This window comes from Mobula hypostoma, chromosome 11 (assembly GCF_963921235.1).
Source record: "Mobula hypostoma chromosome 11, sMobHyp1.1, whole genome shotgun sequence".
NCBI classification, from domain to species: domain Eukaryota; kingdom Metazoa; phylum Chordata; class Chondrichthyes; order Myliobatiformes; family Myliobatidae; genus Mobula; species Mobula hypostoma.
The window spans coordinates 70,108,875-70,133,946 of NC_086107.1; the positions used below are offsets into that span (position 1 = coordinate 70,108,875).

The window sequence follows — 25,072 nt, forward strand, 5'->3', positions numbered from 1 at the left end:
GTCCTTAAAATATGCACTTTCTATCTACAAACCTTGCCTTCTCTGAAGGACACAGCACCCTAGAGAGTAAGGGATATTTCTGTGTTTCAGACCAAGAGCCAATGCTCTAAACTGAGTTGTTTGCCAGGTACATCTGAGCTCACAAGGTTTTGAACCCTTGCATGTTTGTGTCTTAATTCTCCTCCTGTGCAGAAAGAATATGCCTGGTCATGCAACATTGATAATGAAGAGACAAAGACCGCAGCCCAGTGAAATAAATAATAAATTTTATTTTCTCTTGCGTACATGTAACAACTGGGGCAGGGTGAAGTTCCCTGCAGCATTATAGAACTTGCAATGAAATATACTCTGTGTGCATTATGTGTTACCCTCTGCTTCACAACAAGTCCTAGAGAAAATGAAGCTCAGAAGATGCAGGCTAGAACAAAGCCAGTCGGCTTGGGTTCTCCAGGTTAAGCCTGAAGTTCTCTAAGAACTGAGAAGCGAGTTCATCATCTACAATTCGGCTGTCACTGGACAGAGTGACCATCATCATATCTTTCCGACAGAGGTTGGGGTTACCAGCATCATCTTCAGAAACTGTCAGATCGTGGCGCAACTGTCCAATGGCCAGGATACACGCCTGAGGGGGGTTAATCACAGCACTGAACCCGCTGATGCCAAACATTCCTAAATTGGAAATACTGGAAGGAAGAACATACAAAACTGGTCGTTTAATTTCTGCTGCATCTTTGACACCCAGTCATCACCTCCTGTTCATATCCGGATGTCTATCAACAGGTTCCTGTCTGCAGTTCCTTGTCCAATTCAGTATGTGCCCACCCCACGTGGGTTACCTATCTAACAGTACTATTCCCCTGAATATTGTTACAGAGTGAGGTTTAGAATTTTGTGCTTATCAGTGTCAACATTCCAAAGTAGCTTTGAACCAATCGCTATTATATCCCAAAAGCCATTACTAAATGTACAAAGTAATATGTGCATGCTGGTCTCTGAGGACATACTGTTTTTACCTCACTTCTTTTTCACTACTCTCAACTCCATTTGTTTCGTATTCACTGCAGGAATGGGAGAAGGTGTAGCAGTCAAGAGAAAAAGTAATAAACTATTGGTTATTAATTTTCATGGATCCTTTCCTGTCTACTTGTCCAAGGATTAAATGCATTCTCAGTCCCAACTGGTGGTCTGGGGATAATGGAATATCACGGAACACACTGTCAGATGATGATTTCTTTTCATATTGTATATTCAAAGTTCCTAAAAGTGTCCATTTATGTAAAACTCCTTCAGCAATATTAAATATTAATTTGGGTTTAATTTTTCTCAGAGAGAATTATGAAGTCTCATTTAATTTTACAGTTCTGTGCAAAACTTTAAGGCATTTATATACAGCTAGGACGTCTATTACAGTACTGTAGTAATTTTATGTATTGCACTGCACTACTGCCGAAAAAAATCCCAACAAATTTCATGATGTGAGAGCTGATAAACCTGATTCTGATTTGGGTCTCTGTTGTAGACTGAGAGTGGGAAGGGAGCAGGGAGAAGGGAATCAAGGTTGGGAAAAGGGGGAAGGGAGAGGGGAGGGAGTGGGAAGCACCAGAAAGACATTCTGTAATGTTGAATAAATCAATTGTTTGGAATCAAATGACCTTGCCTGGTGTCTGAGGACTGCGTGTGTCTGCACCTGCACCACACCCTAACATCTGTCCCACTCCCTTCCCACGGCACTCCACCCTCACCATTCCCAACATCTTTTGCTCCCGCCACATTTACACACTTGTTATCTGCTCCAAAATGACAAATACAGTACCGTGCAAAGGTTACAGGGCATCCTAGCTATGTATATGTGCCAAGTCTTTGCACAGTACTATGTATCTTAATGGCCTGTCAACATCTATCGAATAGTTAGACTCTCTGCGATGGGGAAGAGACAGCCTTCACTAAATTTACTAATTCTGCTATGGCATTAACAGACAATGAGGCATTGGGAGATGGTCAAAGAAGAATTTAATGTGAAGCAACCATTCGACACCCTGAAGAGTAATCCTAATCCTAGAGCACTTGTGAATACATAAGGTAAAAAAAAACAGGTGTGAGCTCCTTCAACCCACCCAACCCAATTCTTCCTCAGGACTACTTTGATTGAGGAATTGATTGTATCTGAAAGATGGTCAAGATTCCAGCATCTTGTCAACAATATAAAGTAACATGGGCAACAGATTCCCATTTTTATCTCTCTCTTTTCCTAAACAAGGGATTTTTTTCAGTTTAATGATGTCTAAACTAGCCTACTACGGCAAAGTTCTATAACTTTGGGGGCAGCACGATAGTGTAGTGCTTTATAGTACAGGTGACCCTGGTCCAATTCCCGCTGCTGCTCCGTTCTTCCTGTGACCATATGGATGTCACCTGCGTGCTCCGGTTTCCTCCTACATATTGATTGGTAGGTAAATTGTCCCATGATTAGGCTAGGATTAAATCAGTGATTGGTGGGCGACGCAACTCAAAGGGCCAGAAGGGCCTATTCTGCACTGTATCTCAATGAATAAATAACTTATTTCTCTAAGAAACAATGCGCCACACAATCTACTCTTCCTTAATACTCGACAGTTCCATTAATTCAGTTGATATGCAGATTAAAATCCTTCATGATGATCACATTCCCTTTCTTGCGTGCTTTGATGTTTCCCCATTTATGCCATGACCTGTTGAGACACAACATCTTGGGGCCCAAAAGACTACTCCCATCAGTATGTTTTTCCCTGCTACTCCTACTTCCACCCAAACTGATTTGTCAACGTGATATATTGTGTCCAAATAATGACTCAGCATTGCAACTATGCTTTCTTTGATGAAGCATGCCAACTCTCCTCCTTTCCCTTTTGTCTATTCTTCAGCATATTGAGTTCCCAAATCCTAGTTACACTGCACCCACATCTCTATAAAAGCTGTTAAATCAAACTCATTTTCTCCCCATTTGTTACATCAACACATTTATGTTGTCACAAATGTTCTATGCATTCACATTAAGAACCTTAGGCTGTGGCATTTGACAGCTTTTACATCCCCTGGATTCACTATTTTCTGTCACTTCCTATCACACTTTGAATTTCTCCATCACTGTTCTTATTCAGCGTTCCTTCATTTCTCTTTGAAGGCATTAATCTCCCACCGCTGGAACCCTCGCCCATTAACTTGTTCAAACTCATTTTGTGTAACTGGCCCAGCTGGGCTCCCATTGGAACACCTCTCTCTTCACCCATTATGAATGCAAGTGGCTCATAAGACCACAAGACATAGAAGAGTTGGGCCATTCAGCCAATCGAGTGTGCTCTGCCATTCAATCATGGCTGATTTATTTTCCCTCTCAACCTCATTTGCATACCTTTTCTCCATAACCTTTGACTCCCTTACTCATCAAGAACCTATCAACTCCTGCTTTAAATATACTGTTCCTAACAACTTGGCCTCCACAGTCGTCTGTGGCAATGAATTCCACAGATTCAATACCCTCTGGCTAAAGAAATTCCTACTCATCTCTGTACCAAAGGGATGTTTTTCTATTCTGAGGCTGTGCTCTCTGGTCCTAGACTCTCCCACCATCGAAAACATCCTCTCTACATCCACTCTGCGCAGCCTTTCAATATTTGGTAGGTTTCATTGAAATCCCCCCTCATTCTTCTAAACTCCAGTGAGTACAGGCCTCAGAGCCATCAAATGCTCCTCATACCTTAACATTTTTTTTCCTGAGATCATTCTTGTAAACCCTTTCTGGATGCTCTCCAATGCCAGCACATCCTTTCTTAGATAAGGGGCCCAAAACTATTCACAATACTCCAAAAGTGGTCTGACCAATGCCTTATAAAACCACAGCAATATGTCCTTGCTCTTATATTCTACTACTCTTGTACTGGAAACTATTCCTCCCAAACCAATCTTTCAGCTATGCATTTACTTTTCGAATCTTATTTGCCCTTTACCAATTTGCGCGTAGGACCAGGTAGTAAAATGAAGACTATTTGATTCTGCTTTTTAATTCTGCTCCAGGTGGCTCATCATTCCTCAGAAATACAACCTTTCCACTCCTATCTCATTAAAACATATGACATTAAAACAACCGCATTTTCCTCAGCTAATAGTCATCCTTGGACCAAAGCATGCCATTTGAATCATTCTTAATTTAATCAGTCATCTTAAAGGCTCTGTTTTAACCCAAGTGGTTACTGGAGAAAGATTGGGAGGTGGCTGCTGTATACCACTTTCAAAGTCAATGCAATATGGAAAATTCCGAACTTTCAGTGCTGTCATTGATATCACACCCTTCCAATCTAATCAAAGTATTTGGGTCTGTATAGTTTGTAAGCAAAATTAGATAGCTCTCACCATTTGGGTACCCTCTGTTTGCGACATGGAATGAGGTTGCATAGAAGCAATGTGATCTCAACAAACAGACTAAGTCACTACGTGACTCAGTGGCCACTAATTTAGGTACACCTGCTCATTAATGCAAATATCTAATCGGCCAATCATGTGGCAGCAACTCAATGTATAAAGGCGTGCAGACGTGATGAAGCGGTTCAGCTGTTGTTGAAACCAAATATCAGAATGGGGAAGAAATGTGATCTAAATGACTCTGACCATGCAATGATTCTTGGTGCCAGACGGGGTGGTTTGAGTATCTCAAAAACTGCTGGTCTCCTGGGATTTTCATATGCAACAGTTCTAAAGCTTACAGAGAATGATGCGAGAAACAATAAATATCTAGTGAGCAGTTCTGTGGGGGAAAATGCCTTGTTAATAAAAGAGGGCAGAGGAGAATGGCCAGAGTGGTTCAAGCTGATAGGAAAGCAACAGTAACTCAAATAACCATGCATTACAACAGCGGTGTGCAGAAGTACACCTCTGAATGCACAACATGTCAAATCTTGAAGTGAGTAGGCTACAGCAGCAGCAGACCATGAACTTACACTCAGTGGCCACTTTATCAGGTATAGGGGGTACCTAATAAAATGTCTACTGAGCGTAATTTACAGTTACTTTATATACAGTCAATGTCCAGAAATTATTAATGTCTCTGTACTACTTTTAAGTGTTAAGAGATGTCAAAGTCAATAGGTATTTTAGCAAAATACTCCAATGATTGGTTTTAAGAGGGCCCATGTTTGCTTCAGTAGGAAGATTAAAACATTTTATACAGCTTCTCAACTACATATTTGGGTCCAAAATTTATTTTCAAAAGAGCATTGACAGCATTATTTCTGTACCAGCTTGTCTTGCAGGACACCAATACTGAAAGTTTACCAAACACAAATCACCTAGACAACTTGCAGTACATACAAAGCATGTGCTGTTCTGGTAGAGTTACAAACGCACATAATGGCTCACCACTTACAGTGTCAGCATAGCCAATAAAGGAATGAAAACAAAAGTGAAAGGGGAGGATTGCAGAATAAAAGGGCTTACCTTCACCACATACAGCATGCCCCCACTACTTTAAAACCCCATAACCAAAGCTACAATGACAGAGATATAAACTCAGGATTGCTGGCATTTTACCTGAATGAGCCTCCTTGATATTCCTCTGGTAGTAATTTTCCTGCTTTGGCTTTATTTGCTAGTACCTGGAATGAAATTATAAACACAGCTGTCAATTCCCTTCATGGTACTTCTAAAGAACAGCATGTGCTACAGAGAGAACTCTAACCAACCAAAGAGAAAACTGTTTCTCTATGTACTCTCAGTAACTTCACAGACTTCTTGTGAAGACCATTTACTCAGACAACTAACAAACTAAAGTAAAAGTACTGAAGGACAGTTTCTATCTATGGATGCATGTAAACAGAATGGAAAATAAAATCAATAGGTTTACTGATATCAGTGAAAATTACATCCACTGTTTGAGTTATGACTGTTGACTGAACTGGATATTGACCACTGTGCATCACGGGCACAAGCCTCCCCACCAAGGACATCTTCAAATGGTGGTGCCTCAAGAAAGTAGCATCCATCATTAAGGACCTGCACTATCAGAGACATGCCCTCTTCTCATCCTACCATCAGGAAGGAGGTACAGGAGACTGACAACCCACACTCAACATTTTGAGAACAGCTTCTTTCCCTCTGTTATCAGAACTCTGAGTGGTCCATGAATACCTCCTCACTATTACCTTATCACATTATTTATTTATTAGTGCAACTCACAGCTACAAAAATCAATAATGCAAACAAATTACTTATATTGTAACTTTAATCTCTTGCCCTGTACTGCTGCTGCAAACAATAAATTTCATGGCGTGTGTCAGTGACAATAAAACCTATTTCTGATTCTCAGTAATCCTGAACAATGCATTCCCCGTCACTATACGTGGGACTACCTCTAGCTAACTGGTCAAACATTCACAAAACATCAAGTCATCTGATATTCTACTTCACAGCCAGACCTACAGCATGGATACACGCCCTTTGATCCACCACAGATGTACCAGGGTATCCGATGAGGCATATCCCTTTCACCTTTAATGCAGCAATGAGAGAGGGTATTACAACACAGGAGCGGTACAGCCCCATGGGGACACAATATTATTCAACAAAACAGGCAGCTGTTGTAGCAGGACTTCCATGCGGTGTAGCATAGGCAGTGCAAGGAAGTGAACATGTTGCGATGATGGGACAAACTCAAACTACAGACTCCCCATACCATTGCAGAGCTCCTGAACACAGGGAGGATGAAGGTAGTCACTGACAGTAGAAGGGAAGTTTGGGAAGCGATTCTCATTCGCAAAGGCAAGGATTTCTACATCACGAACTTCGGTGTCTCTCTGGTGACTCCGATCGCAGGTGCAACAAGAGGCACTGGTAAGGTGAATAATCACAGTCTTTTTTTCTCCAGGGTAAAAGATGAGGGAAAAGTTCAAAGGAGATGTGTAGGCCAAGCTTTGTTCCACACAGAGAGTGGTAGGTGCCTAGCATGCACTGCCAGGGATGGTGATGGAGGCAGAAATGATAGAGTGCTGAAGAGACTCTCAAATAGGTACATGTATATTTAGACAGTGAAGAGGTATGGGCCATAATCAGGATTTGTGTAGTTAGTTGTCACTAACTTAATTAATTAAGCACAATATAGTGGGCTGAAGGGTCTGTCCTATGCTGTGCTATTCTATGGTTAATGGTAGCAGCATCTAAGTCTAGACTCCAGAGGATATAGATTTAGGATGAGAGGGAAAGGTTTAAAAGAAGCCTGATGGAAACTTGTTCACACAGCGACTTGTGGGTATATGAAACTGACTGCCAGAAGAAGCTGCAGAGATGGACACACTTACAATGTTTCAAAGACATATGGACAGGTGATGGATCAAAAAGATTCAGAGAGCCCAATTGGACTAATCTTTATCAACATGGACGAGATGTACTAAAGAGCCTGTTTCAATGTTTATAACTCTATGACCTTATGGGTTAAAGAATTGGAAATAAAATTTGTAGATGGTATATTGAGTGAGATTAAAACATGTTCGCTCTGCAGAGGAATAAAACAGCCATTAAAGGTCAAACTGGTACTGTGATAAAGGAGCTGTACCAGCTGTTTAAATTATGTATGAATACATTATATTACAGGCAAGCAATAAGCAGCATCTTTATTAATCCAGATGACACAGTCTTTAGAAAAGGACTTTATTTTAGTGCTTCTCCAAAAACATCTTTAACATTCAGAAGGTGGGAGGAGGGCACTGGTGGGGATGAATCAAGAATGAAAAGTTGAGGCGGCTAAGTGGAAATCACAAGTAGGATATACAACACAAGAAGTGTCATGTGGAAAACTGGCAAGAACACTGATCTTTAGATATAGCTAAATGACTGTGAAGCACATTTGAGACTAGGTGTAGTCCATAGTGAGTTCCGGAATGCATTTCAGTACAAAAAAAAGAACATTCAGTCAAATAATTCAATGTACTAGATATTGGTCAGGTCACTCATCTGAGTGCTACTGGTACCATGTAACCCAGTACTACCTGTCGCATGGTCGGGTGGTCGGCGACTAAACCGGCTCCCCCACCAGGCTTGCCTGGTGAGGAGGGTGGCTAGACACCCTGCAGGACGAGAAACAAGACCTGTCAAAGGGTGGATGAACCCTCTCGTAAGGTCAACGGCCATCTAGCAAACACGTGTCGTGAAGCACAGAAAGGGCATCCCTTGCATCGAAGCTTGGTCTGGCCATTCACTGCAACAGAACTTCCCCCAGCCGTCTTGGACCCCACTTTGCCACTGGATCTGGGAGGGGATGTCGAGAGGGTGGGTCTGGACCTGTGCAACCCCCTACTCACCTAAAATCCATTCACACACACGCTGTTCCTTTCTGAGGAGTGGGGTATCCTCAACACACCCAAGTCCTGTAGCGATAGACAAGTGGGAAAGTGGCAGGCTTACCAGCTGGGAGCCGTAGTCACAGGTCTGCCTGCAGGCGGCAGGGGGAGAGTGGTCACACATGGATTACAGAACGGAGATCCGGTGAGGCAGCACCCTCTGTGTCTGAGCAGCCCTGTTCAGGGAGGCAGTCTGCATGCAGGCAGCAGGGGGAGAGTGATGTGACGAGAATACACATAAATTAAGATGTTTGCTGGCCTGGGCTAGCACCAGTGGCATCAGCAGTTGGTCTGCCACCTGTCCTCAGGGGAGGGAGAGATAAGGCACACAATGAAGCAGCATTTGGAGGTGTTAATGAAGGAGCCATCAGTCTGGGTATTGTCAAGATCGGCTCCCCCTTTGAACCCTGAACTGTTTGAAGTGATGGACAGGCGATCTGGAGATGTGTAATGAAGGGACGGGAGAAAGAGCCGTCTAGAGCGGCTCCCCCTTTGAACCCTGAACTGTTTGAAGTGATGGACAGGCGATACCCCAGCAGGGTGATAAAAAGGGACAGGTTCGCTAAGGCAGGACACACACGACACTCGAGGTAACGAGACCCTGGAAACGGTGCGCCTCTCACGAGTCGGTGGGAAGTACCGGGCCACAAACGCACAGGGTGGAGAGGTACGATCAGCGGGAACCCGGTGTGTGTCCGCCCTTGCTTGGGTGCCAGGTTCACTGCAGAGGATCGACCTCATCTGGAGGAGGGGTCACAGTCGGTGACCTCAGGTGACATCACAAAGGACGCGCCCGAAAGCTGCTTGTGAGCAATATCGCAGGTCTGTGAGTGGAAGCCATTTTTGAATGATCATTCGTTCTTGTTCTCTCTCCTTCCCCCGACATTGTCCATCGCCATGGCAACGATTACTGCGAACTGAACTAAATTGAACTGGACTTTGTGTCACTTTGAAATTGGTCATTTATCCCTAGACAACGATAGAGCTTGGTTGATCCTGTTATCTTAATTCTGTGTACACGTGTGTTTATCATTGCTGAACTGTTGCATTTATTATCCTTTCGATTACTGTGTTGCTTGTTTCTTTAATAAAACTTTCTTAGTTTTAGTAATCCAGACTCCAACTGAGTGATCCATTTCTGCTGGTTTGGCAACTCAGTTACGGGGTACGTAACAGTGGTCACACATGGATTACAGAGCGGAGATCCGGTGAGGCAGCACCCTCTGCGTCTGAGCAGCCCTGTTTAGGGAGGCACTGCTCACCCTATAATTAGGGAAGGGCCTAGAAAAGGTGGCTCAAACAAAGCCCGCTCACACCAACCTGGCCAGTCTGCCGCGGCTGTCGGGTCGTCCAACTCTAGCGGTAAGAATCACAAGCAGAATCTGATTGTTGCCTCATAGAACATATGAACTCTGTTGGACAATGCTAACTCAGATCGCCCAGAGAGAAGCACTGCACTTGTTGCTTGTGTGCTCAAACGACTCGCTGGAGAGGGCACGCTTTGTGAAGAGAAAGGAAGGTACACATTGTTCTGGTCTGGCAGGCCCAAAGAAGAACGAAGAGAATCTGGTGTGTGCTTGGCTATTGAGAACTGCCTCGCAGCAAAGCTACCAACCCTGCCTGTTGCTGTAAATGACCGAATCCAGACCTTGCGTACACCTCTGCAAGGAAAACGTCACCTCACCAAAGTCAACGTTTATGCCCCAACTCTGACTAATCCCAGAGAAGTCAAGGAGGCATTCTACAGTGATCTGAAAACCACCATCAGTAGTGTGGCAACTTCCGATAAGCTGCTGTTGCTGGGAGACTTTAATGCTAGGGACGGCAAGGAGTCCACCGTGTGGACTGGTGTGATTGGACGCCAAGGGGTTGGCAACAGTAACGGTAACGGTCTACTGCTCCTCTCGATGTGCACAGAATTCAAACAGTGCATTACTAACACACTGTTCAGATTACCAGACAAGCTCAAATGCACATGGATGCATCCACGATCTAAAAGCTGGCATCTCATTGACTATGTCATCAGCCAACAACAAGACATCTCTGACGTTCGTATCACCAGAGTTAAGCGTGGAGCTGAGTGCTCAACTGATCATCAAATGGTGTGGTCAGATCCATGTCTATCAATCAAACCTCCACGCAGACTGAATGCTGCCAAACCACCCGAAAAGCTGAACACCACTAAATTGAAACATCGCGAGTGTGCTGATGCCCTGAAATCCTCTATGGAAACTGCTCTAAGCAGACTGGTTGAAAATCCACCAGACGATATACTGAGCACTGGAATGCCTTCACAGAAACGGTCTACAGCGCTGCCCAGGACACCTTGGGGAAAGCCAAATGCAAGCATCAGGACTGGTTTGATGAGAGCAACCAAGCTGTGTAAGACCTTCTAAGAGCTAAGGCAGCTGCACACCAGGCTCTCCTTCGACACCCAAACTCAAGTTCCAAAAATTGTGGCTTTTTGAGTGCAAAATCAACTTTGCAGAGGCAGCTCAGAGCTATGAAAGACCAGTGGTGGGCGAACAAGGCCAAGGAGTTACAAGCCTTCGTTGACTGTAGTGACTCAAGAAGCTTCTATGAAGCAATCAAGGTTGTGTATGGTCCATCAAAACAAGGCACCTCATAACTCCTGAGCAAGGACAGTACATCCATCTTCACCGAGAAATCAGAGCACATGAAAATATGGCAAGAACACTTCCACGAGCTGCTGTACAGACCAGGAACCATCACCGATGAAGCACTGGGCAGAATACACCCACGACCCATACTGTTCGAGCTAGATGCTTCCCCTACTCTTCACGAGGTTATCAAAGCCATCAAACAGCTAAAACCCAACAAAGCACCAGGGTCTGATGGTATCGCAGCCGAAATCTATCAGTATGCTGGTCACACACTGACATCATGCCTGCACCAGCTGTTCACAAAGTGTGGGGAGCTGCAGAACTACCACAAGACTTCAAAGATGCATCAGTCGTGACCATCTACAAGAACAAGAGAGACAAGAGAGACTGCAGCAATTACCGTGGCATCTCTCTTCTGTCAGTCGCAGGAAAATGCCTCACGAAGATCATCCTTCGACACTTAGTGTCCAACATCAGTGACAAAACCCTTCCAGAAAGCCAGTGTGGTTTTCGAACAGGCCGTAGTATAGTGGACATGATCTTTTCACTGAGGCAGCTCCAAGAAAAATGTGTTGAGCAGCAGAGAAGTCTCTATGTCACATTTGTTGATCTAACCAAAGTGTTTGACACTGTTGGTAGAGATGGCCTGTGGAAGCTCCTACCAAAATTCGGTTGTCCTCCATGCCTAACCAACATCATCCATCAGTTCCACGAAGGCATGGAAGGTCGCATCAACATGTGTGGTGAGTTGTCAGACCCACTTCCCATCAGCAACTGCTAAAACAGGGTTGTGTTCTGGCTCCTACTCTGTTTGGACTATTCTTCGCTGCTGTTCTTCAGGATGCCACATCAGACCTGAAGTTAGGGGTCTTCCTACAAACAAGGGCTGAAGGTGGGCTCCTCAACCTTGCAAGACTGAGAGCAAAAACAAAAGTCAGGGACATTGTCACGCATGAGCTACAGTTTGCTGATGACTGTGCACTGGTCGAAGACTTACAGGAGATCACCAGTCGCTTTGCCAGTGCAGCCAAAAGCTTCGGACTAACAATCAGCCTGAAAAAGATGGAAGTGTTTTACCAACCGTCTCCTGGTTCAAGCTACGAAGAACCAACTGTTCTCATTGATGACACTCGTCTCAATGCTGTCAACAAGTTTTGCTACCTGGGCAGCATAATAACATCCTCAGCTTCTCTGGATGCAGAGACTGAGTCAAGAACCAGAAAAGCCTGCTTTGCCTTTGGTCAGCTGAAAGATCGAGTTTGGTCACAGAACATCAGGTTGGCCACCAAGTGCAAGGTATACAGGGCCATTGTCATATCAACCTTGTTATACGGATGTGAGACATGGTGCCATATCAGAGACACTTACGCCAGCTTGACCATCTGCAGCAGCATCACCTACGTTCTCTGATGAAGATCACCTGGCGAGACAAGGTCTCCAATACTGAGGTCCTCTCTCGAGCCAGAATGCCAGCAGTTCCAACCTTGGTGATGTCAGCCCAACTGCACCGGGCAGGACATGCTGTCAGAATGCCTGACGGAAGACTGCCCAAGGACACCTTGTACGGCCAACTGTCCCGTGATACCCGAAAACGAGGAGGCCAGCGACTACGGTACAAGGATGTTATGCACAGGAGCCTCAAGAAAGCTGACATTGCCCCATCAGCATGGGAGGATCCAGCTCAAGATTGCTCACAGTGGAGGGACACCATCAGAAAAGGTGTGGACGCTGCTGAGAACAAGCTCAACGAGGCAACAGAGGAAAGGCACAGGAAGCGCCACAACAGAGCTTCTGCCCCTGCTACCCCTCCAGGCCTCACCTGCCATGTGGCAAGCAATGACTGTCAAGGATCGGCCTGTACAGTCACTTCAGGACGCACATACCTAACCCCACTAACTGACTGAGAACCATCGTCATTCTATGGGATAGATAGTGAGAGAGAGATAGATAGATAGATATATATATATATATATATATATACAGAGAGAGAGAGAGAGAGAGAGAGAGAGATAGAGATTGGAATTACACAGGTAGATTGAATTATTTTGCTGAGAGAGAACAGCAAATACATCTGTTGTCTTTAGAGTGAATGAGTACAGGCAATCTCTGTGAGACTGTCAGAGCCTGAGGTGGTGGGAGAAAGAACGGTCCCAGGAAGGAAGAGGAAGTGAGAGATGTGCTCAGTGTTACAATCATATTTTGGTGCTACCGTGGAAGGACATGGTATGGAAGCTGAGAACTGGGTCACCTTGTCTATGTGAGAATGAGACAGCAAATGGAGTAGATTATAAGGGTCCTCCAACTTCTGCTGACAGAAGGGCAGTGTAAGGAAAACAGAGTGGCATATCTGAAATTCTGAGACTATGGTATATGGCAAGATAGATTTTAACAGGAAGGATGTTAGGAAAAAAAAGTACCTCTACCAACTGAGAACCAGTAGGCTTTCATACATGCCTCTGGGCAAGTCCATTGTAATGGATCATACTGACAACCAGAAAGCTTAATTTTCTGTCCCTCCCACCCCACAGCACATGCCACACACACACTCCTGTACAGCACCCAAAGGTGTAGAGCGTATGGATATCAGACCGGCACTCCAAGCCTTGGATTTGCCATGCAGGTCGGGGCATTTCAGAACCTAAACTTGATGGACCAGTTATACTTGGGCATGGCTCCTCAGCTGTGTATTTAAAGTGGTGTCATTAATCTGAATAAGACCAGTGACCTTCATTAACAAATGTAAGCTTAGTCAAGTTGTTTTTATTACTTTATTTCACTGTATATGATTTAATGTCTTAACTAGTACCTCTTTTTATTCCTTAAATTATTTCTCATTCTGAACCTATTTAAATCAACTTAACCTATATTTTAAATACCACTAATTATCCTGTGCTGTTAAAGGCCATCAGGCTGGTACTAGGAGACAAGACCTCAGTAAGCAGTGTTTATGGGAGTGTGTGCCATTCATGTGACAGCTGCAAATGAGTGCAGCTATGGGTCCAGTGAGGGGTGGGGCGGGGTGCAGCTATGGGTCCAGTGAGGGGTGGGGCGGGGTGCAGCTATGGGTCCAGTGAGGGGTGGGGCGGGGTGCAGCTATGGGTCCAGTGAGGGGTGGGGCAGGGTGCAGCTATGGGTCCAGTGAGGGGTGGGGCAGGGTGCAGCTATGGGTCCAGTGAGGTGTGGGGCGGGGTGCAGCTATGGGTCCAGTGAGGGGTGGGGTGGGGTGCAGCTATGGGTCCAGTGAGGGGTGGGGTGGGATGGGGGAAGCGTGTGTCAGATGGGAGCATGATGCAGTCCGGTGAGTTGAATGGAGGGAAGGAATTGAGAAATCACAAGAAAAGAATTAAGTGCAATTTGGAAACAGCCAACTAGGGGATCAGCTGTTTTGAATTGGGTGTTGTATAATGAACTGGATTTGATCAGGATTCGAAAGTAAAGGAACTCTCAGGAGGCAGTGATCATAATATGATAAGATTCACCCTGCAGTTTGAGAATTGAGAAGCTAAAGTCAGATGTATCAGTATTACAGTAGAATAAAGGGAATTACAGAGGAGCTGACCAAAGTTGATTGGAAAGGGACACTAGCAGAGCAGCAATGGCTGTTGTTCCTGACAGCCATTCAGAAGGTGCAGAACAGATAAAACCCAAAGAATTATTCTAAAGGCAGGATGACACACCCCTGGCTGACAAGGGAAGTCAAAGCCAACATTAGATTAGATTAGATTAGATTATGAGGACATGCAGTCCTTTTTTATTGTCATTTAGTAATGCATGCATTAAGAAATGATACAATATTCCTCTGGTGTGATATCACAGGAACACAGGACAGACCAAGACTGAAAAACTGACAAAAATGACATATAGTTACAACAGTGCAAACAACACCGTAATTTGATGAAGAACAAGCTGTGAGCACGGCAAAAAGTTCAAAGTCTCTCGAAAGTCCCACATCTCACGCAGATGGGAGAAGGAAGAAAACTCTCCCTGCCATACCCAACCACAGTCCGACTCTGAGTCGTCCGAAAACTTTGAGCTCCGAAAAGCCCTCCAACACCGAGCACCAAGCACCATCTCTGCCGAATGCTTCGATCTCAGCCCTGGTCGCCAGCAGGAGGCAAAGCCGAGGATTTTGGGGCCTTCCCTCTGGAGATTCTCGATCGCACAGTAGCAGCGGCTGCGAACCGGGCATTTCAGAAGTTAATCCAGATGCTCCTCCGTGCTCTCACGGCTGTCTCCATCAAATCAGAATTGTGCAAGGCATCCTACTTACAAATACAATATCATTTCACCGGAGAGGCTATGCGCGCTGCGTTGCGTCGCGTCGCCATCTTCTCCTCCTCAACTTTTACTCAACATAAAAGTAAAAGAGAGGGCATATAATAAAGCAAAAATTAGTGGGAAGTCAGAGTACTGGAAAAAATTTAACTAAAAGAAAGCAACTGGAAAAGCCATAAGAAGGGAAAAGATGAATATGGAGGTAGGCTAGCCAATAATATCAAAGAGGATACCAAAAGTTTTTTCCCAGATATAAAGAGTAAAAGAGAGGTGTCTCCACTGGACTGGTTGGGCACAACAGTACATTCAGCCAGAGACTCATTCCACCGAGATGCAACACTGAGTGTCATAGGAAGTCATTCCTGCCTGTGGCCATCAAACTTTACAACTCCTCCCTTGGAGGATCAGACACCCTGAGCCAATTGGCTGGTCCTGGACTTATTTCTTGGCATAATTTACATATTACTATTTAATTATTTATGGTTTTATTACTATTTAATTATTTATGGTGCAACTGTAATGATACAGTATGACTATGAATGCTGGAAAATGATGCTGGAGAGGTTGTAATGGGGGATGAGAAAATGACAGATGAATTTATTAACTATTGCATCTGTCTTCACCGTGGAAGACACGAGCAGTATGCCAGATGTTTGAGAATGTCAGAGGGCAGAAGTTAGTGTAGTTGCAATTACTTGGTGTTTGGGAAGCTGAAAGGTCTGAAGCTAGTTGAGTCACTTGGACCATTTGGACTCCACCCCGGGACTCTGAAAGAGGCAGCTTAAGAGATTGTGGAGACATCAGTAATGATTTTCCAAGAAACAATTGAATCTGGCATGGTTCCGGAGGACTGGAAAATTGCAAATGTCACTTCACTCTTCAAGATAGGAAGAAGGCAGAAGAAACAAAATTATAGGCCAGTTAGCCTGACCTCAGTGGTTAGGAAGATGTTGGAATTGATTGTTAAAAGATGAGGTTTTGGGGTACTTGGAGGCACATGGTAAAATAGGCCAAAGTCAACATAAGGGATAACTCTGCCTGACAAATTAGTTGGAATTTTTTGAGGAAATAATGAACAGGATAGACAAAGGAGAATTAGTGGATGTAATGTAGTTGGATTTTTCGAAGGGCCTTAACAAGGTGCTGCCATGAGGCTGCTTAACAAGATAAATATCCAGAGTATTACAGTAAAGATACTGGCATGGATACACCACTGGTTGACCGGCAGGGGAAAAAGAGTGGGAATAAAGGGAGCCTTTCTTGATTGGCTGCCGGTGGTGTTCAGCAAAGTCAGTGTTGAGGCCGCTTCTTTTTACGTTGTATAACAATAACTTGGATGACAGAATTGATGGCTTTGTGGCCAAGTTTGCGGATAATACAAAGATATATGGAGGGGCAAGTAGTACTGAGGAAACAGGAAGGCTGCAGAAGGACTTGGACAGATTAGGAGAATGGGCAAAAATGTGGCAGATGAAATACAGTGTCAGGAAGTGTATAGTCATGCACTTTGGTAGAAGGAATAAAAGCATAGATTATTTTCTAAACGGAGAAATTTTAAAAATCCAAGGTGCAAAGGAACTTGGAAGTCCTTGTGCAGAATTTCCTAAAGATTAACTTGCAGGTTGAGTCTGTGGTGATGAAGGGAAATGCAATGTTAGCATTCATTCCAAGAGGACTGGAATATAAAAACAAGGTTGTAATGCTGAGGCTTATAAGGTACTGTTGAGACCTCACTTGGAGTATTATGAGCTCTTTTGGGGCTTTTAGCTAAGAAAAGATGTGCTGACATTGGAGAGGGTTCAAAGGAGGTTCATGAAAATGATTTTGGGGAAGGCTCACCATATGAACAACACACACAACTGCTGGAGGAACTCAGGCAGCATCTATGGAAAAGAGCGAAGAGTTGATGTTTCTGGCTGAGGTACTTCATCAGGACTGGAGAAAAAAGATGAGAAGCCAGAGTAAGAAAGTCGGGGGAGGGGAGGAAGAACTACAAGGTGATAGGTGAAACTGGGAAAGGGGGTGAAGTAAAGAGCTGGGAAGTTGATTGGTGAAAGAGATAAAGATCTAGAGAAGAGTGAATCTGATAGGAGACCAGTGGACAGAAGGCCACAGAAGAAAGGGAAAGGGGAGGAGCACCAGAAAGAGGCGATGGGCAGGTAAAGAGATTAGGTGTGAGAGGGAAATGGTGGAGGGGTGGGGTGGCATTACTAGAAATTCAAGAAATCAATATTCATGCCATCAGGTTGGAGGCTACCCAGATGGAATATAAGGTGTTGTTCCTCCAACCTGAGTGTGGTATCATTGTGGCAGTAGAGGAGGCTATGGACTGACATGTCAGAATGGGATACTTAGGTATCCTTGTTTAGTAAGGTAAGATTTATAAGATTAGCTTTATTTGTCACATGTACGTTGAAATATCTAAACATATGGTGAAATGTTTAGTTTGCATCACAGAAATAACATCCAATCGTCCTGAAAAATCAAAACCCTGGGAAAATAGTGAGTTAAGCAACATCTGTGGAGGCAAGAGTCCTATGTTGATGTTTCAGCTTGAGACTCTTCCAGATTCCAGCATCTGTAGTACTGTTTTATCTTTACTGAAGAAAATCTACTGAAAATCTGGTTACCATAGTGCTGAATATACCTGGTTATCAGAGTTTACTGACTGACAAATTAGTTATCACACTAACAAAGCAAAATGCTACAATGGTGGGCATCTGAATAGAAAATAAAGAAGGCTGAAAATATGAAGAAAAGCCAGGTGGGATTCACAGACAGGGAGTATTTTCTATTAAAGACGTCCCAGAAAAACCTGGAAAAATTAGAAGCCTAACAGATTTTAAGGCAGGAGGGAAGGAACAAAACTGAGGTTCTGTGATACAGTGGAATGGAGGTGATTTGTTAGGCGAGTTGTTGCTGACCTTCCAAATCTCAGAATATTAATGAAAAACAGTTGTGGACACTGCCTACACTTCCTGCTGTCTCAGTAAAGCAGCCAGCATAATCAAGGATGCCTTCCACCACAAACAGTTTTTCCTTCCTCCCCTCAAGTAAAAGATACAAAAGCCCGAAAGCATGCTACACCAGGCTCAAGGACAGCTTCTATCCTACTTTTATAACATTATTGAACCATCCTCTTGTATGATAAAATGGGCACTTGACCATACAATCTACCACATTATGGCTATACACTTTGTCTGCTTTCACTACAATCTCTGTATCTGTAACATTTTACTCTATATTCTGTTATTGTTTTCCCTCAGGATCAGAATCAGTATTAATGTGATTGGCACATGTAGTTGTTTGCGTAGTAAAATATGTTGTTTTGCTGCACCAGTGCATTGCAATACATAATAAAAGAAACTATAAATTACATAAAGAAAAAATATACAGTTTAATTAAATAAGTAGAGCAAAAAGAAAAATGCCTTTGTCCATCCTGAAATCTGATGGTGGTCGGGAAGAAGCTGTTCCTAAAATGTTCAGTGTGTGTCTTCAGGCTCCTGTACCTTCTCCTTGATGATAATAATGAGAAAAGGGCATGTCCTGGGTGATGGGGGTTCTTAATGCCGAATTGCACCTTTTTTAGTTATTGCCTTTGGAAAATGTTCATGATGATGGGTAGACTAGTGCCCACGATGGAGCTGGCTGAGTTCGCTGAAGGGTCTCGGCCTGAAAAGTTGACTATATCTTTTCCATTGACGCTGCCTCGCCTGCTGATTTCCTCCAGCATTCCGTGTGTATTGCTTGGATTTCCAGCATCTGCAGACATTCTCTTGTTTGAGCTTGCAACCTTCTGCAGCTTTTCCCAATCCTGTGCAGTGGGCTCTCCATATCAGGTGGAGATGCAACCAATTACAAGGCTTTCCATGATACATCTGTAGAAATTTGCATGAGTCTTTGCTGACATATCAAGTCTCCACAAACTCCTAATGAAATCTAGCCATTGTGTACCTTCTTTATAATTGCATCAACATGTTGACGCAAGATAGACCTTCAGAGATGTTGGAGCCCAGGAACTTGAAACTGCTCACCCTTTCCACTGCTGATCCCACGATAAGGACTGGTGTGTGTTCCTCTTCCTGAAGCTCACAATCAATTCCTTGGTCTTATTGACGGTGAATATAAGATTGTTGCTTCAACACCACTCAACCAGCTGACCCATCTCACTCCTGTATGCCTCCTCATCACCATCTGAAATTCTGCCAACAACAGTTATGCCATTGGCAAATTTATTGATGTTGTTTGAGCTGTCCCTAGCAGCACAGCTGTGGGTGTAGGGTAGAGCAGAGCTATGGGTTAAGCATGTGTCCTTGAGGTGCACCAGTGTTGACTGTCAGTGAGGAGGAGATGATTTTCCAATCTACACTGATTGTGCTTTCCCAATGAGGAAGTCAAAGATCCAGTTGCAGAGAGAGATACAGAGTCTTTGGAGTAACACACATAAAAGTTGCTGGTGAACTCAGCAGGCCAGGCAGCATCTCTAGGAAGAGGTACAGTCGATGTTTCGGGCCAAGACCCTTCGTCAGGACTAACTGAAGGAAGAGCTAGTAAGAGATTTGAAAGTGGGAGGGGGAGATCCAAAATGATAGGAGAAGACAGGAGGGGGAGGGATGGAGCCAAGAGCTGGACAGGTGATTGGCAAAGGGGATATGAGAGGATCATGGGACAGGAGGCCCAGGGAGAAGGAAAGGGGGGGGGGAACCTCCCCCTCGTACCCCTTCCGTTATTTATTTATATACACACATTCTTTTTCTCTCTCTCCTTTTTCTCCCTCTGTCCCTCTCACTATACCCCTTGCCCATCCTCTGGGTTTTTCCCCCCCTCCCCCTTTTCCTTCTCCCTGGGCCTCCTGTCCCATGATCCTCTCATATCCCCTTTGCCAATCACCTGTCCAGCTCTTGGCTCCATCCCTCCCCCTCCTGTCTTCTCCTATGATTTTGGATCTCCCCATCCCCCTCCCACTTTCAAATCTCTTACTAGCTCTTCCTTCAGTTAGTCCTGACGAAGGGTCTTGGCCCGAAACGTCGACTGTACCTCTTCCTAGAGATGCTGCCTGGCCTGCTGCGTTCACCAGCAAATTTGATGTAAGTTGCTTGAATTTCCAGCATCTGCAGAATTCCTCATGTTTACAGAGTCTTTGGAGTTTGTTGATTAGAACTGAGGGTATGATTGTGCTGAACGCTGAGCTGTAATCAGCAGCCTGAAATAGGTATTGCTGTTATCCTGGTGATCCAAAGCCGAGTGGAGAGCCAGTGAGATTGCATCTGCTGTAGACTTATTGTGGTGATAGGTAAATTGCTTAGGCAGGAGTTGATTCTAGCCATGACCAGCCTCTTAAAGCACTTCATCACAGCAGATGTGAGTGCAACTGGATGATTGTCATTGAAACTGCTCACCCTACTCTTCTCGTCACTGGTATGATTGTTGCCCTTTTGAAGCAGCTGGGAATCTCCAACTGCAGCAGTAAGGGATTGAAAATGTCCTTGAACACTCTCGCTCACTGGTTGGCACAAATTTTCAGTGCCCTACCAGGTACACCATTAGGGCCTGATGCCTTGCAAGGGTTCATCCTCTCAAAAGATGTTCTGATTTTGGTCTCCGAGAATTGAATTGAATTGACTTTATTTCTTACATCTTGCATGAGGAGTAAAAATCTTTACGTTACGTCTCCATCTAAATGTGCAATCATAGTAATTTATGATCATTTATAATAAATAGAACAGTCAATGTAATATAGAGTACACTCAGATCAGCATGAGTTCATCAGTCTGATGGCCTGGTGGAAGAAGCTGTCCCAGAGCCTGTTGGTCCTGGCTTTTATGCTGTGGTACCATTTCCTGGATGGTAGCATCTGGAATAGATTGTGGTTGGGATGGCTTGGGTCCCCAATGATCCTACGGACACTTTATACACACCTGTCCTTGTAAATGTACTGAATCATGGGAAGTTCGCAACTACAGATGCGCTGGGCTGTCCGCACCACACTCTGCAGAGCCCTGCAATTAAGGGAGGTACAGTTCCCATTCCAGGCGAAAGGTCTTGGCCCGAAACATCGACTATACCTCTTCCTAGAGATGCTGCCTAGCCTGCTGCGTTCACCAGCAATTTTTATGTGTGTTGCTCAGCCATTCATGACATTAGGTTTCACCTTGCAGGTAATGGCCTGCATACCCCATTAGAGCTGATATGTATCCAATTCCATCTCTAACTTCAATCAGATATACATTTTTGCATTTAGCCTTCCGTACGTCATATCTGGACACCTCCTACAGTTCTGGAAAACCAGTCTTTGAATGCCACAGACCTAGCCCTCAATAGACTACGAATCTCCTGGTTCATCCACAGTTTTTGGTTTAGGCATCTCGGATATGTTCTTGAAGACACACACTTCCATACAAGTCTTGAACAAGATGGTGACAACTGTGGTATATTCATTTAAATCTGAAGATGAATCCCTGAAATTTTGTCCAGCCTACTGAGCTGGTCTCGTGCCTCCCTTGACAATACCTTCTTGATCCTCACCACTGGTGCTGCGGTCTTCATTCACTGCTTCTTCACTGTGAAGGGTGTATGGGGTGTCAGGGAGGGGTAGCACCTCTGGTGGGGGAACATGTCGCATCCTTTTCAAGGGGGCTAGTCCACCCTTAGTCCCCACCTGACATTCAGCTCTCACCTGTGGCTCCCCGTACCTGTTTGCATGCGACAGCGGCTACACCCCGGGCAACGGTTTCGATAAGCCGTGTGAGGGTAGCCGATGGGTCTCAAACTCTCAGTGAGAAAGGGAGTTGTCTATCCCAGCATGTGAAGACAGACTCCAGCAGACTGAGTGGATGAGACCAATGGAAGGTCCAATGGTCAAGAAGGCGGTCTCTGCAAGCGTCGTGGAACGTGTAGAGCACCACAAGTTGTCCTGGACATCCACTGCACCTAGTCCCATCTCCAGCCATCTTGACTTCTGTCTTACCACTGGATCCAGATGGGAATTGGGAAGAGAGAGCGAGGCTGACGCTGCGCAACTCTCCCTCACTTAAATCCAAATCAAGCGCTAGTCTCGACACCATCATACTGGTGTTGAGGTCTTCATCGACACCAATGATGGACGAACAACAATACATTGTGAGTAGAAGTACAGCCAGGTGATCAGACTTTCTAAAGAGTGGGCTTGGGATAGCACTCCAAGCTTTCTTGATATAACAGTGGTCAAGTGGGTTGGCTCCTCTGATTCCACAGGAGCTATGTTGGTGGTATTTGGTCAGGGATTTCTTCAAGCTGGCCTGGTTGAAACCCCCAGTAATGCGAACGAAGACTGTTCGTGACTGCTGATCAGGGTGCTCAGCTCTTCCAGTGCCTGTCTGATGCTGGCCTGAGGTGGAATATACACCGCTACCAGGATGATGGCAGAAAACTTACTTAGCCAATGAAATGGGCAACACTGGACTGCTAGATGTTCCAAGTCAAGTGAACAGAACTGAGACAGAACTATCACACTGAGCACCACAATGAGTTAATTATGAGGCGCACTCCACCTCCTCTACCTTTAAAAGACTTAAATAACATGTCTTTGAGGAAAAATGCTGAAGATATTGGGTTGCAGTGCCGTGTCCGAATGGCGAGAGTGAGCCATGTTTCTGTGAAGAAAAGTAAACAACAATCCCTGATGTCCCTTTGGTCAGATTGCAATCTTACTCTGAATTCTTCAATTTTAGTTCAGCTGTAGCAGTCCTAAATGGGAATATTTGGTGATTCCCATTCAAGCTGCCTGCAGAGTCGCCACTTATAGAAGCTATTTTGTATTATCTCAGGGCACTGACATGATGAAATGATATGTATAGACTGCATGCAAAATGCATGGTGACAATAATAAACTGATTTATCAATTTACTTTAGTGGGATCTGATCACGAACTTATGTCACTCACAACATATTGCTACTTCTGCAAGTCCCTATTAAAATGGCTGGTAATACCTTGTTGAGGAGTACTCAAAGCAGATAATTGATGGGACTATCCATGTAGAATGCAACACAGCAATTCCCACTCTAATAATAATATAAATAATTGCACTTAGACGACAGCACTTTTGCCCTATCAAACAATCTCCTGGTAGGGTACACCTTTATCTATGGGTAAGCAAAAAGCAAAGACTGTCGATGCTGAAATCTGAAATATAAAGAGAAAATACTGGAAATAAATAACACATCATGCAGCATCTGTTCTCCAGGAGGACTACAACCTTGTCAAGGGGCTTAGAGGCTTGCGTGCCTCAATGACTCAGACAGATATATTGGTTGGAGTCAGGGCTTTGTGCTTTGACTCTTACGAGGGTCACCCATAGCAAAGAAGTCTAAGAATAGAGGCCAGACTCAGAGTGGCCCACTGATCCTCCAGGTTCGGAGGTTCGGCACAGGGCTAACAACCCTGAGTGGTCAAACAAAATAGTTATGGAAACAGCAATGAAGAATCCTTCTATATCTGTGTTTGATGATCAAGGACAGAGACTGAGGACCAGCATTGCTGCTCTAAATGTCAGTGGCGTAATGGACAGTAAGATTGCAACATCTGTGGAGAGGGAAACATTTGGAATATTTCAGGTTTGATTGAAGATGAGGGACCTGAAATTAGAATGTTTTCTCTCTCTCCACAATTGCTCCCTGACCTGCTGAATTTTTCCAGCGTTTTCCATCGTTATTTTATAGTATATCAATTTGCATACAAAGGCAAACAGGCAATTAATCAGCAGTAAGCTGGACAATTTATTATCCTGCGTATCATTGACAAAGCCAGGACAATTAAAATCTTACTTTCATTTTTTAATTTAGTTTCTTGAGATTCTTATCATCTACCTGAACCAACAAAATATATCTTCAGAACCTGGTTCATCATCTTCTCAAAGAATATCAGTTGTGATAGTGAGGCAATTCATCAGTTTAAAAAGCAACCTCTTCATGCAGCAAGAAGGGAGAACATGATTAACTCATACAAGACACTGTTTGTGACTAATTTTTTTATTAACCTTGAGACCAGTGTATTGCACCAGTATTTTTAAAGAAAAATAAACATTCATAGTCAATGTTTTCATAACTGTTCTATTATTTTCTTAATATCCATAGCACTGCTGGTACGCATGTGGCCCCTTAGTACTACTACACTAATTGAGGAGCTTCCTCATTCCTTCCTTTCCAGCAGCAAAATGAGATCCTTCCCCACTGAGCCCTTGGGGTGGCTACATCAGTCTTCAGCAAGTCCCTCTGCATGTACTCCTAAATCTGAACACTGTGCAGTATAGTAACTTTGACTTCAGACACCCATGTACTAAGACAAATTGTGAATTCCAGCTTGGCAGAAACTACTTTCCAGTTGTGCCAAAGAGCAAGTAAATCACCCACAAAACCAGATATACTCCATGGTTTGCCTCAGAGCCACCAATTCCACTTATGACCACTTCCACTTGAAATACCGCCTGTTTCCTTCAAAATACACAAATTTAAAAGCACCTCATATCCACGAACATCCATTCTTGTCTGCAACTTCAATAATATCAGATTGAATACAAAGATTTCTTAATTTAAATTATAGCTATTCAGAATGCTTCAGTGAGGGATTTTGCTCTCATTGCTAAATCTCATGTCATTAACTGATATAATCTTTCTATCTTAACAGAGGTTGTACAATTTTGGTGGTTTAGGATAGCCCTCAAGACACTGGAACAATGTGTATCAATTTCTTCAGAAATCTCATCTGTCTCTCTCTGCCAATCCCCTGAGCTTGCATCCAAACTAATTGCATTACCATGGATACAGCATTCTTATG

At 44.0% G+C, this 25,072-nt stretch overlaps 1 protein-coding gene across 1 annotated transcript in view; it reads right to left on the reverse strand.

Annotated features, from left to right (window-relative positions):
- Nucleotides 1–249: 249 nt before the first annotated feature.
- Nucleotides 250–25,072, reverse strand: part of pdhx (pyruvate dehydrogenase complex component X) — a 257,338-nt gene continuing 232,515 nt past the window's right edge. Inside the window, exons 10-11 of the mRNA XM_063062249.1 lie at nucleotides 5,560–5,624; nucleotides 250–683 (exon numbers count right to left, since the gene is read on the reverse strand). Of these exons, the coding sequence (XP_062918319.1) occupies nucleotides 419–683; nucleotides 5,560–5,624 (330 nt within the window). The 3' untranslated portion in view covers nucleotides 250–418. The remainder of the gene's footprint in view (nucleotides 684–5,559; nucleotides 5,625–25,072) is intronic.